Source organism: Syzygium oleosum, unplaced genomic scaffold (genome assembly GCF_021117445.2).
Source record: "Syzygium oleosum isolate NSW1041296 unplaced genomic scaffold, Sole_v2.1 Sole_v2.09, whole genome shotgun sequence".
Classification (NCBI taxonomy): domain Eukaryota; kingdom Viridiplantae; phylum Streptophyta; class Magnoliopsida; order Myrtales; family Myrtaceae; genus Syzygium; species Syzygium oleosum.
The window spans coordinates 10,649,815-10,663,697 of NW_026607493.1; the positions used below are offsets into that span (position 1 = coordinate 10,649,815).

General features: G+C 40.8%; 1 protein-coding gene across 1 annotated transcript; it reads left to right on the plus strand.

Annotated features, from left to right (window-relative positions):
• Positions 1–1,248: 1,248 nt before the first annotated feature.
• LOC115693035 (probable acyl-activating enzyme 17, peroxisomal) lies at positions 1,249–12,599 on the plus strand. The gene is made up of 15 exons (XM_056314979.1): positions 1,249–1,573; positions 2,171–2,300; positions 2,383–2,642; positions 3,174–3,378; positions 4,244–4,284; positions 4,384–4,503; positions 5,117–5,187; positions 5,373–5,593; positions 7,051–7,145; positions 7,288–7,504; positions 9,762–9,887; positions 9,967–10,065; positions 11,487–11,690; positions 11,783–11,930; positions 12,105–12,599. Exons 1-14 carry the CDS (start codon positions 1,320–1,322, stop codon positions 11,891–11,893), a joined length of 2,154 nt encoding a protein of 717 aa, XP_056170954.1. The 5' UTR covers positions 1,249–1,319; the 3' UTR covers positions 11,894–11,930; positions 12,105–12,599.
• The last annotated feature ends 1,284 nt before the right edge of the window (positions 12,600–13,883 follow it).

Consider the following 13,883-nt stretch of genomic DNA (forward strand, 5'->3'; position numbering starts at 1 on the left):
AAATATAACTAGGTATCGGCGCTTGAACTCGAAATTCTACGCTTGGGCATGGAAACTCCAACATTGGTTTCTGGGGCCGCGACATTCAGGACCATGTCTTCAATGCCCGAGCCCAGGTCCATCAAAACCAGCCCCAGGCCCTTGGTGCCCTCGCTTGGATCCATTGAGGTCGGGCCCGAAGTTTTGGTGCCCGTGCTTGATAGTCGATGCCTCGGTGCCTGAGCCCGGGTGCATAAAGGTCGTGCTTGGGTCCCCAATACTCGAGCTTTGGTCTCCAACACTTAGGCCTGAGTCCTCGGCACTCGAGCTTAGGTCTTAATCTTAATGAAACGTTCGTTCTAATAAAAATATTTGATTTTAAAAAATCAAATTTGTATCATTTTTATTTTCTTTCTTTCTTTCCTTTTCTTTTTCTTCTTCCTCAGCCAATCACCTGCCACAGGCAATGGACGAGCTCGCCCAAGGCCGACAAGGCCGGCGAGGCTCGACCTTGCCAGATCCGGCGAGCTCTAGCCTTACTAGATCCGACGAGCTAGGCGAGGCTTGAGCCTCGCTTAGCTCGCCGGATTTGGCAAGGTGCTCGAGCTCGTTGGAATCTAGCTTGGGGTGAGCTCGTCCCTTATCTGTGGCCGGCAACCGACCGAGGAAGAAGGAACATAACAAATAAAAATAAATTTAAAATTCGATTGTTTTGGTAATTTTCTCTATATCAAATGACAGCACGTATCGCTTGAAATAATTCGCCAAACGAAAAATATTTTCGTAATCGATAATAATTTATGCTCGAATATTTTCGTCCGTTCGTCTTTATAAACGAATCAAACAACCATTTAAAAAAAAATGTATTTTCTTAAATCATTCATAAATTATCCCTTTTAAAGGATCCACGTGTTCGAGCGTTGCAGCTACCTGACCGAACAGAGCACCAACCACGACCAAACCACAGACCACGAGATTTACCTCGGCAGTCGAAACGTTTAATAACGCCAGAAATCGGGAGTACGCGCGCAAGACTCGAGAAATAAAACGCTTTTATCTCCAAAATTATTCTCGAGAAGCGTAAACTAATCATCCCCGTGCGTGTCCGTTTCGATCGCGACACGACCGTCGCAGGATCTGATCCTCGTGGGTCCCACGATTCGGTGAGGTGGCAGTGTCGTCTGGGGGTCAGCTGCGTTGACTAACCAACCCCCAACTTCCCCCCCTCTCTCTCCATGCGGAGACTAGACTACTACTCCATTCTCTCTTCCTTATCATCTCTCTCTCTCTCTCTCTCTCTCTCTCTCTCTGGCTCTGGCATCTTCTATCTCCGCCCGAGAATGGCGTCCGGGTCCCTGGGCTCCGTCACGAGCTCCGACATCGAGGCCCACGGCATCCCGCCCCCCGTCGCGGAGGAGCTGAGCGCGGAGCTCGCCCGGATCGTCCGCGCCCACGGCGCCTCGTCTCCCGCCACCTGGCGGGCCATCTCCACGGGCCTCCTCGAGCCCGATCTCCCCTTCTCGTTCCACCGGTCGATGTACTACGGTTGCTACGGGGACTCCGGACCCGACCCGCCCGCCTGGTTCCCCGACCCGTACACGCTCTCTCTCTCTCCCTCTCTCTCCCCACCCGAACTTCGAATCTCGTTCTCGTTTGGGGTCTCGTGTTCGCGCATAGGCGAGGTTGTGGGCAATGTAATTCCGTGCGGCAATTGGTTCTTTTGCTAAAGGTTTATGTCCCTCGGTTCGGTATGTAATAGAGTTGATCAGGACATTCGATGTTTTACTACCGTTTTTCTTGAATAAGATAGCTTATCTCTAAACAGTTGGGCCTTGTATGCGGTTGTTCTCTTCTCAATTACCAGTTTCTTGCAGCAAAGCAGACTCTGTGCCACTTGAATTCTAGCTATCATGAACAAACTGGATCAGAGCGATGTAAATTTTTCTTTTTTGGTCGGAAGAGCGATGTAAAATTTTCTTTTTTTGCTTTCCTCACATTACAATTTTTTTTTCTTCCCGAAAATCCTGTTTGTTTTTTTAACCGGGAGTCTAGGACTAGTCATCTGCCGAACGGTTCTTATTTCTTCGGTCACTCTATGGGATGTTCAACCCACAGATGTATAAGTCTCTTTTACCTTTGACCTGTAGTATTCAGGCACCTTGCAACTTCTTTTCTTGTTGTTGGATGATAGGGAGACTGCTCGGGAAACAAATGTTGGCCGGTTGCTTGAAAGAAGGGGAAAAGAGTTTTTGGGGGAGAAATACAAGGATCCCATATCAAGCTTCTCTGATTTGCAGAAATTTTCTGTATCAAGCCCCGAGGTGCAGTTCTTGTTCTGTTTTTAACAGATAGTTCTTATGCCTGTGACTTTCTTACATCATTTCTTTTTCATTTCTTTGGTAGGTTTATTGGGCAACTGTACTTGAGGAACTAAGCATATTATTTTCGGAACCTCCTAAATGTATCTTTCTCGAGGATCCATCTGACAAAAGCCATCCAGGGGGTCAATGGCTTCCTGGAGCATATTTGAACCCAGCAGCGAATTGCCTGTCTTTGAACAATAAGAGAGCCTTAAATGATACAGCGATTATATGGCGTGATGAAGGACATGATGATCTGCCTGTCAAAAGAATGTCTGTAAAGGAGCTACGAGAAGACGTCTGGTATGCCACTTATCTTAAAATCTCTGTTGAAAAGAAGTTAATGGCTTTTACCGCGCATGTACCTAAATATAGCGATTTATTACTGGATTGGTTGAGTGTGAGTCTACAATGTGGACCTTTCCAGACTCTGTATATTAGTTAAAGCAGGCATTATAAATGCCTGTTTTGGATAGCTTGCAGAGTTACTAACATAGCATGTAGTGATCTAGAGTGTGTGTGTTCTCTAGTGCATACACAGATGCCTGATATTTATTCGTGAAACCTAATTTATTTGGATTTGTGGAGCCTGATCATGTCTTTCCATGCTAGACTGTTCTTCACCTGATTCAGTTTCATTTTTTGTCAGATAACTTTCTTCTGTCCTTTATGAGTATCTACCGCGATTTTGGTATATCATAGTTAAAAAAAGACACGAGTTGTTGTGTATGTAATGGGATAACAGAAGTCTGTGTTAAAATGAAAGTATGTTATCTCAATTTTCTTATGCGAAACTTGTAATGAACTCCGATATGCTTCTTTCAATATTCATAGGTTGGTTGCGCATGCCCTCCACAGACTCGGTTTGGAGAAAGGATCTGCAATTGCAATTGACATGCCAATGAATGTTTATTCCGTGGTTATTTACCTAGCTATTGTTCTAGCAGGATATGTAGTTGTATCAATTGCTGACAGCTTTGCTCCACTTGAAATATCAACGAGACTTAAAATATCTGGAGCCAAGGCAATTTTTACTCAGGTTCTCACCTATTACTCATGTAGGATTCTTCGTATGTTTCTCTAATTCATTGCTGAGCTATGTGTCTATATCGGCTTTCATGCTATCTCTGTGCCTTGTGTACTTGCTATCTGAGGTTTGACTGAAAGTGACTGACTAAATAGTAGGCTTGTCAGTCAGTTTAAGAAAGTAATGAATCATAAGACATGGTTAGGTTGCAGGAACAAGTTAATTGATTTAAGACGTTGGCTTCCTTAATATTGTTGTTGTTTAAGCGGCTTTCACTACCGCGTAAATTTAAACTCTATGGAGGCTTTTCCTTGTTTATGATAATTAAACGGTATAAACACTGGTAATGATTCACACGTCTTTTTGACGACTCATACTAATTTTGGGGTAATAATTCTGAAGCTGCATTTTGTCTGCTTGTGAATTCTTTGGAGAATTTTTCTTTGGATGTTGAAATCATAGAAATGGAGAGTTGTCTGGGAGCAGACATTATTCTGTCTGTTGCTACCAAAGGAAAGCACATATCGCGCATCTTATGCCGTGTACTATCCTTTCATGTGTTCACCAGATTTTAGTACATGGTTGAACTTAAAAGGCAAAGAGTGAAGCAAGCAGTAAGAATATAAAGGCAAGCCATTGGGATTCTTGGCTCCTTTTCTCTTTTTCAACAAGCAAACTGAGATTATGGTTATCATGTATAAAAACTATTTGAAAGGCTTTCCTGCATTTTTTTTTTGTGCTATTGTTACTATTTCCTTTTAACTTGTGTTGGTATATATTCATATCTCTTATCCACATCCTTTATTTTATTCTGATTCTAGCTGAGTAAAATGTAAGTTCCCTTTCTGACAATATTTCTTCAAGCACATCTTATCAGGATGTAATCATTCGTGGAGAAAAGAGTATACCTTTGTACAGGTGAACTTCTCCACGTTCACAGTACATGGATGTGAATATTCTATTTTTCACGTCATGGAGGTTGACAACATTTCTGACAGTACAGCATCATCTCTGCAGTAGAGTTGTGGATGCCCAATCACCAATGGCAATAGTCATTCCTACAAAAGGTTCCACTTTGGAATTGCGTGATGGTGACATTTCTTGGCTTGATTTTCGAGGAAGAGTCGAGCATGTCAAGTATGTTATCTTGTGCCTCAGCATGATTTTCCTTTTATCGGGTTAAATTTGACTTATGTCCTCTTTACTTATTTGTTTTTTCATTTTTATAAATGTAGGTGATAATCGATGGTTTTATCTAAAATTTTCATTTTTATATCATAGATATATACAACTTTGTTGGATATCTATCTTATCTTTTTCAAACACTATCTGAATCCTAGGCTTACTTCATCTAAGTTCAGCACACGGGTCTCTATCTCTCTCTGGCCCACTGCAAGTTAATTTCTGGATGTTGTTCTGATCACGGTAACACATGAATGCACCATCTAACGTGGGATGTGGTTAAGCACAGTTTTGTTCCTTTTCACATTCATAGGTAGATCTTCCTTAAAAGTAGCCCTTGCATGTGAATGTGTTACCTTAAAACTTAATCATCTGGCCAGGATTCTCTTGTGGCCATTCAGTGTGAATGGAATGCTTTACTTACTAATTTGACGTTCAATACATATGGCTTGATTTCTTATTAATGCATCATGTTTGTTTTACCATGTATTGATGCTGGCCTAATGATCGGTGAAATGTTGTTGCCTGCTTTTTCCTTATTCTGTCTCAATTTACAATTTAACTGCAGGGAGGAATTTGCTGCTGTGGAACAACCGGTGGAGGCTTTTACAAACATCCTTTTTTCTTCTGGAACTACAGGTCATATTGCTCTGTATATTTGTGTGTGGACGAGTGTTATTGTTAATGGGTTCTCTGAATGAATCGATTTCTCAAGATAATCAAAGCATCTATATTCCATCTACAATGTGCTTGTTGAAAGCATTCCTAAGTACCAAATATGCAACTGCTGTTGTAGGCTTATATATCCTTATTTCATGCTACAGGGGAGCCAAAGGCAATTCCATGGACACACGCAACTCCTTTGAAGGCTGCTGCAGATGCTTGGTGCCACATGGATATTCATAAAGATGATGTTGTTGCCTGGCCCACTAACCTAGGGTGGATGATGGGTCCCTGGCTAGTTTATGCTTCCCTTTTGAATGGCGCTGCCATGGCACTATATAATGGATCCCCTCTTGGTTCTGGCTTTGCGAAGTTCGTCCAGGTAGTTATTCAAAATACTGTGATTTTTTCCGTGGCCTGTAATTTTCTATTGGTGGTGAATGACTGCAATTGTCTAGCCAAATTACTGCCAAACTGTTGAACTACTGATTGATTGTTACTGATAAATAGGGAGGAGTGAAAGAACTAAAACTTCTAGGAGCACTGTCATAATTTAGGGAATATCAGATGTAAAAGTTGGGGACTATCTATCAGTTCAGGCAAAGCAGCATAAAGATAGTTGTCAATAGAGCAGAAAGATAAAAGAGGCACTTCTAGCAGCTCTTTTATGGTAAAAGAATAAAAATTGTTCAAAAAGATACCACAGAAGCACTATTTAACAATTGTTCATTTCGTTGGGCAATATATAGAGTAAAATCACCTTTCATGAGGTAAATTATGTAATTTTCCTTTCTCAGGGCATATGTATCTAAAGCATAGAAAAGACATGGATGATCAGTGAGGAGTCATTGAAATGATTTGCATAGTTATTAGTCAGTTCAAAGCAAAGCATAGATAGGACTTCATGGCTTTTTACTTGGAAGTTTTGGTTCACACAGCATGAGTTTGATGTGAATGCTATCCTTGACCTACTGGACTCCTTCTCCTGTGAATGATTTTGCAAATGGTTTGGCACACCCGTGTTGCCTCTTAATAAAACACTTTTGCCGATAAAAAAAGTTCTTAACCTAAAAGACGTGATATTCTTTCTGGTTCCATATCAAGATCAGATATTAGAAGCTCATCGTTGACTGTCGCAAAGGCTAATGTAAGCTTAGATAAACAATTTAAGTTGACATAAACTGTGGACAAGATGCATCTACACAGCAGGAAAATGCGTGCAGAGATGTATTTCTCTCATAAGTCTTTACTATTTAGGCAAGAGGGCTAAGCGAGGTTAGCACTGTGTTATTCTGAGTCTAAAATTACCAGCCCCTTGTTGAATGTGCATTTATGCTAAAAAAACCCTCTACATAAACTGTATGCTGTTCTAGGGAGAAATGTCGTAAAATGCATATCATACTCAAGGACTCGTAGATTAAAGGGATTGAGGAAAGTAACACTTTTAGCTTTCAGGAAAAGTATGCAAATGCACATGGATGCATGAAGAACGCTTTACCAGTGGCTGAGTCGGTAGTTGCGTTCGAAGGTTTTGTCTCTTATTTTCTTCTAGTAATTTTACAGCTCCTACTTCCCTCCCTGAGGGTGTTACACCCGTAAGAGAGATCATTTTGTAGAATATAGATCATGCAATTATATCTATGCTAAAGTAAATATCAGAGAATTTTATGCATTTCTTTATGACTGATTGTAACAGCTCGTTCAGGTTTCTCGTAAAACAAGAAACCTGAATGAATTGAGAGATGCAAATCTTATGATTGGCATTAGATATTATCTGGTTTTTGTGCTGTGACTCTTCATTGAATATGTTCTCCTAACATTTGGTTGAATCTTTCCTAGGATGCTAAAGTAACAATGCTGGGTGTCATTCCAAGTATTGTGCGAGCATGGAAGAATTCGAAGTCCACATCTGGCTATGATTGGTCAGCTATACGGTTAGTCATTTCATGTTGTCTACTTTAGTTCTGGTTAGTTCTTGAAATTTGTTTACATTTCAGGTTTAGGTTTTGTGTTAAGTATGAACTCTGCATTCATTTCTGTCAATTTTCAAGCAATCTTTTGTATTGGATGTGGCAGGTGCTTTAGCTCTACTGGGGAAGCATCTAATGCAGACGAGTACCTATGGTTGATGGGGAGAGCTAAATATAAACCTATTATTGAATATTGTGGCGGTACAGAGATTGGGGGCGCATTTGTTTCAGGCTCACTATTGCAGGCACAGTCATCGGCTGCTTTCAGTACACCAGTAATGGGTTGTAGTTTGTTTATCCTTGGGGATGATGGCCTTCCTATTGTAAGTACTGCATAACCTTAATTCAATCTTAAGCAAGACATGCATGCCCTTTGCTTTTAAAATGTCTTGACTGGGAAATTGCTAGGCTTCAGAGATTGACAACACGCTGATCACCACCTCAAAATTGGCCAGGTTTTTGAGATTCATGACATGCTAGCTATTCTAATACACGTAATAATGTTTCCAGGTTTGCTTTCAAACTGCTTGTTGAATATTGGAGTCAGGCACCTTGACTATTTTATGATATTGGATACGTTCAACTCTCCCATTCGACCTCTTGTTGAATGCATTTTCCCAGATTTATATTTGCATGCACAAACTTCCCCAGAGCTTTGCTTTTGTTGAAGTATATTTATGAATATTAGTCAATAGTTAGTAGGTGGTCATAAATAAACAATTAAGGCTTGTGAGCATCTCTCATGTTCTATGTTCTCTTTTATCAACTCATTTAGTAAAGACATAACCTTTGAGTATTTTCTCTTCCCCTTCTCTTGAAGATCCTAGGATGTTTACGTGGTATCAGAGACAGTTAGAGAGGACCCACCCTAGCTTTATTTTTCCTCTTGCTGTCCATCAAAAGAGAGAAAGAAAGAAAGAAAGAACCCTCTTTTCTACTCTAACACTGAGACCACCTCCATTCGTCATTCCAAGTCGTTTGTTTTTCGTCCACCGAACTTCATCCTTGAGAATAGCCACAATCGGTCATCTTCATGAGCGGCATGATTGTCCTCTGCTTGTGAGTTTCCGGACGGATAGAGATTGATCCATTTATGTTATAAAGCCTAACCCAAAAGCTTAAGTTGGTAGATGAAGGCGTGGTTTAATAATTAAATATTCTATCACTCCCATTCACGCTTAGTCTGGTCCTTTCGATTAGTACTAAGTGTTGACATATTTAATTGGGGAGGCAAATGAGGCCTAAAAAGATTCTAACTCAGGACATCCTGCTTCGATACCGCGTTAGAAAGTCCAACCCAAAAGCTTAAGCTATTTAGATGAAAGCATAGTTTAATATTTAAATATACTATCACTTTCTACATACAAACAGACAGGCTCAAAGACTGGAAGAAGGACATCCATTCGCCTTGAACAAGATACCTTCTCCTAATCATGGTTGTGACACCTATTATTTAGTTTCCCGAAAGATGCAGTTACAGCCTTTTGGGCTTTGAAAGGCATTGTTGAAATTACATAGAGAACTCGACCAACAAAGGATGGCAGTGCTTGAACCTCACATTTCAATGTGTTTCGATTCTTCCAATCAAGAGAGAGGCCGTAACAAGCCTCTTTAGCCCTTTGAAGGATTGAAATCAACCTCAATCCACCAGCCATCTAGGTCCCACCCGACTGCAGTGGAAAGGAAGGTTTCGGTCAGTTAGCTCAATCATAAATAGTTCTTACTAGTGAAAAGAGCGATGCCCATAGATCGAAAGACTGAGCTGGCCTTCTTTAACTTTTGAGAGCAACGAATCTCGTGAGCCACTTGTCTCTCTGTCATCATCATGGGGAATTGTCATTGTTCCCTAGGGCCTCATCAGTCTTGTCGCCAGCATCCTTGTGCTGGTGAAGTCTGTCACAAGTCAAGCCTCTGTGCACTCTAGCTTCATTCCGCTGTGCAACTTTCTTGATCGTGGTCATTTGTTCAGCTTCTCCATCAAAATCAAGCTACTGTCGTATTTAGTTTGTTGGCTTTAGTCTTAGCTTTTGTTTTTTTTTTATGTCATTTTCAATTCCCAAAGAAGAAAAACACAGAAAAGGGCTTTCAAGGGGCTTGTTAGTGCTCAATCTGCACCGCCTCATCTTCAGAAACTTCCCTAATTTTGGTCCTCTCAAATCTCAATGAGCCTACTATGGAGGTTATCTGTTGTGAGACTCATGTTCGATTGCACAATTGTTGCCTGAAATCCAGTTTGATGTATCGACATCTATCACCTAGTGTAAGATCTGGCTTGCACGACACTTTGGTCACAGACTTCAGAAGAAAGTTGCACCTATTGGACAAGTTGGGTGTTCCAGCTTGAGGGAGTGTTGAAGTATATTGTTAAATATTGGTCAGTAGTTAGTAAGCGGTCATAATAAGGTAATTAGGGTTTTTGGGTATCTCTCATGCTCTATAAATATAGCAGTCTATGTACTCTTTTATCAAGTCATTTAGTAAAGATGTAGCCCTTGAATATTTCCTTTCTCCCTCTCCCTTGAAAATCCTAGAATTTTTACAACTTTGATAACAACTAAATTAATCGGTGCTCAATTGCAGCCACAAGATGCTCCAGGAATGGGGGAATTGGCACTCGGAGCAGTCATGTTTGGGTCTTCAAGTACACTGCTTAATGCAAACCATTACGATGTCTACTTTAAAGGAATGCCCCTTTGGAAAGGAAAAGTGAGCTCATAAATTGTCAAACCTTTTGAATTACACGGTTATATTTTATTCAAAATTTGGAGATCTTTTCTCTACACAGGTTTTGCGGAGGCATGGTGATCTATTTGAGTGTACTTCTAAAGGATACTATCATGCACATGGTCGTGCAGATGATACAATGAATCTCGGAGGTATCAAGGTATGTGCTTTGCCTGGATATCGTTCAAAACATATGGCTAAATTGAATGCCCATAACTGCTACTTATATATGGGATTATGAACATATGAACCAACTTGATACCGTGCTGGAAGTTTAAGGTCCTCAGGGAATAGGTTTTCTACCTGAATTTTGGTGGATAATATTTTTGCAGAAAAATGGCATGACAGTGATATCTTCTAGTTTTTGTCAATTTCTTCAGCTTTATAAGGTGCATGTTGCGAAACCTTTCATGTCTAATATGAGGATAAAATGGGCGATATTAGCTTGGAATACAGAGTTAGACAGTGTATCTTTTAATTACTTTTGTTTTCAGAAGACATATTCCTCTTATCTGACTTGAGGTGGCGGAGGTAGGAAATGAGAGAAATGAGAAATGTCATGGCATGGAAGATGACTGCAAAATTTGGATACTTTCCCTCTTATTTGGTCTCAGATTTCATCATTATAACTAAATTTCGTATTTCATATGAGGAGGCAGCTGATTACTTGCTGTATTTGATAATTATGTCAACTCTTACTCTGTTGTTAGGTCCTTTCGCTTGGGTAAATTGGAGAAGTACAGTGTTGAGTTAGCTAATGACTATTCATGTAGGCTCAGGCTTTTTTGTGATTGTTTATCTGGAGAATATTGCACATAAAATGCTGATGCCCGGCACATTCCAAGTGGCCAGAGTTTGTGCACTGAATTATGAACCTTAACTCAAGGGACTGTCTCGAGGGTGATTAACTGCCTCTAGTGCTGTGGCCGATACTAGTCAACCTGGTTAGGTGTAATCATCTGAGCAGCACGAATACAAAGAGGGGCCAATCATTTTCTTCTTTTGAAGATCCCAGCTACAGGAAGAGGATTGCATGGAGTCGGGGGATTAAAGACTTGGGTCTCTGGGTGGAGGAGGATGGGCTCCTCTGAGAAAAAAAAATTTGGTTTGGGTGGGGTGGGGTGGGGTGGGGGGGATGATCAATTCAGTGTTATGACTCCTCTAATAAAATGTTAATGGTGAATTTCTTAAGTACCGATTTGCATTTTGTATGACATTGTTTTACCAAGTATAGATTTCAAAACCAACTAAGAATGTGTATCTTGGAAGGGAAATATCCTTTATGCAGGTGCTTGGTTATCATAACTCATGCATGCAAGGATTGCAGTTATTATAGAGTTAGAGTGAGTTGTTCATGTAGAGGAACTTGAGATATGTTGTCATGAAATATGTCGTTTTATACATCTCTTCAGAGTAAAGTAGATGTTCATCTGTTTGCAGTACTCATGTTCTCTAAATCTATGATCATTCATCATCACTGTATAAGCTGGGGTGCTCCTAAACTAATTGCGACTGAACAATGACTTCATTGAGTGAAGAAACTGTGAACCTTTGACTGGCTTGGTATTTTGGTTTAAACAGGTGAGTTCCATCGAGATTGAACGAATTTGCAATGCTGTTGATGAAAATATCCTTGAAACTGCTGCAATTGGGGTGCCCCCTGCTGAAGGTGGACCTGAGCAATTGATAATAGCTGCAGTGCTGATGGAACCAGTGCCTGATATGGATAAACTAAGGATAGCTTTCAATTCAGCTGTGCAGAAGAGACTAAACCCTTTGTTCAGGGTACCAATTTCTGCATTACATAGCCATGCCCTCAACCTCTTGTGCTACACCAGTTGTGTTATTTACACACAAACTAGTTCTGTTTTATGTAGGTTTCTCGCGTTGTGCCCGTCTCATCTCTTCCAAGGACAGCTACAAATAAGGTTATGAGAAGGGTTTTGCGACAGCAGTTGGTGCAACTTGACAAAAAGCCTAAGCTATGAAGGATGAAAACGTCCGGGATCCATCATTCTAGGAAAGGTATGTACCCATGGTCATTTCTTATATGCTAGCAGTACCGAAACATGATGACAAAAATGGAGGCAAATGCTTCTGCAGGTGAACTAAAATTTTTTGATTTGCAGTTTTATTCTTATTGCTGATTTGGAGATTATGTAGTTCAGCCATTTGATTGTGCTTTTGACATCCTGGCAGCGAACAGCAGTTCAGAGGGAATCCCTCAGTGACCATGTTGTATGATCGGGGCATCAATCTTCACGAAACCAAAGATTTTACCCTCAGAATTATGTGACCGAGAAGCTTGTATCTACTGGGAGTCCAAGTATTGTAAACTGGTGTCGAGAACAAAAACTTTATTGGTCAAATAGATAGCCGATATAGGAGATGGGTGGACTTGTGACGATTGATAAGGCACAACGCCAATATTTGTCGAGAGGTGAATAAAAATGAGGAAAGCAGAAATACCCAATAGTACTGGAATCACATCACGCAAGAGAAGACTCTCTTTCCTTGGACTGTGAAGTCATCAATCCTTACAAACTTCGTAGTTCGAGTTAAAATCTTGTTTTCAAGTTCTCTTCGACTGTGCAACACCTTTTTCTGGTATGTATATTACTTGTTCTTGGAATGCTTGGTTGATTTCTACCCATTATCATTTTAGTAGAGGAGTCGAAAAAAAATGTTAATACATGTACCCAGCTCGAGTTTTACTTGCTAATACCATTATTTACAGGAGTACATGTAAATTTACTAAACCCTTCGAGAAGTTAGTGACAGAAGGTAGCGTTGGGCGTTTACCACATGAACTTGTGAAGGCTAAACGTTTTCATTTGTCTCGGAGAAATAAAAACCTACTGATTGCTAGAAAAGTTACTGAAGACAGCACTATAATGTTGTTCGGCTAAGTTCGTATATCAGAAATTAAAATCAAACGCTACGAAAACTAACCTGAAAGCAGTACAACCAAATAAGCAGAATGTTGATCCGAGCCCAACGAATTAACGTCGTGTCCTTAAGACGAATTTGGCCCCTCAATCAGTACCCGAGGATATTGGACAATCGTCTCCCAGGATAGAACGGATCTCGTTCCTCCGAAGCGGTACGTATTCGGAGGACTCCAACGAACGTAATTTTGCAGAACAATCGCACCAAATGACAATGATGAAGTGAATATGCATAGAGTGCGTCGGGAAAAAATGAATGCCACGTAGTGATATCTTTTCCGAACTAAACTTTTCGGTCTTATTCAAGTGGCGAAAAAATGAAGAGTTGCGAGTTTTCGTGAACAGTAGCGAAAGTTCACTTGAACCGGTTCGGTTCGTGAACAGTCGCGAAGGGCTTCGGTTTTCCGTTCGGGCGAACCGAACCTCACGAACAGACATGTTTATTTGTCCAAAAAATAAATAAATAAATAAATTCTAAACAACGTGTCTGTTCGAAAAAAATAAAAAAAACCGATGGAGAGTGGACCCGGAACCGAGCCGGCCGGACGGACGGCGGCGGCGTGCGCGCGGGGGGTGAACCGACCTAGCTTGACGTAGGTCCTCTCTCTTCCACAAAAGTGGGGTACCCCTTGGGGCCCAAACCCATTTGTGAGGCTCAACTATTTGAACCCATCTACCATCTCTCTTCTACCCTATGTGGGACACTTTCACCCACACACTTCTCATTCAATTCTATGAGATTTTGGTGCCAAAATCCCAACAATCCTCCACATGAATGAGAAGTTCAGATATCACGACTCTTCGTGTATGCATGAGATGCAATGTGCGATTATTCCATGAGAAAACGTTGCATCAGGATAAGTAGTCTGAGACCTTGAACTTTCCTTAGTGAAACCTATCGGACTTACTCAGTCAATCAGTAGACTTGATGTCTTTGAACTGTCGACCTTTGGTGTAAGCCTAGACAATAGAAATCACACAACTGTTTCTCGAACAAAATTGGTTCTCACTGTTGTGTTCGTTTTGGCCA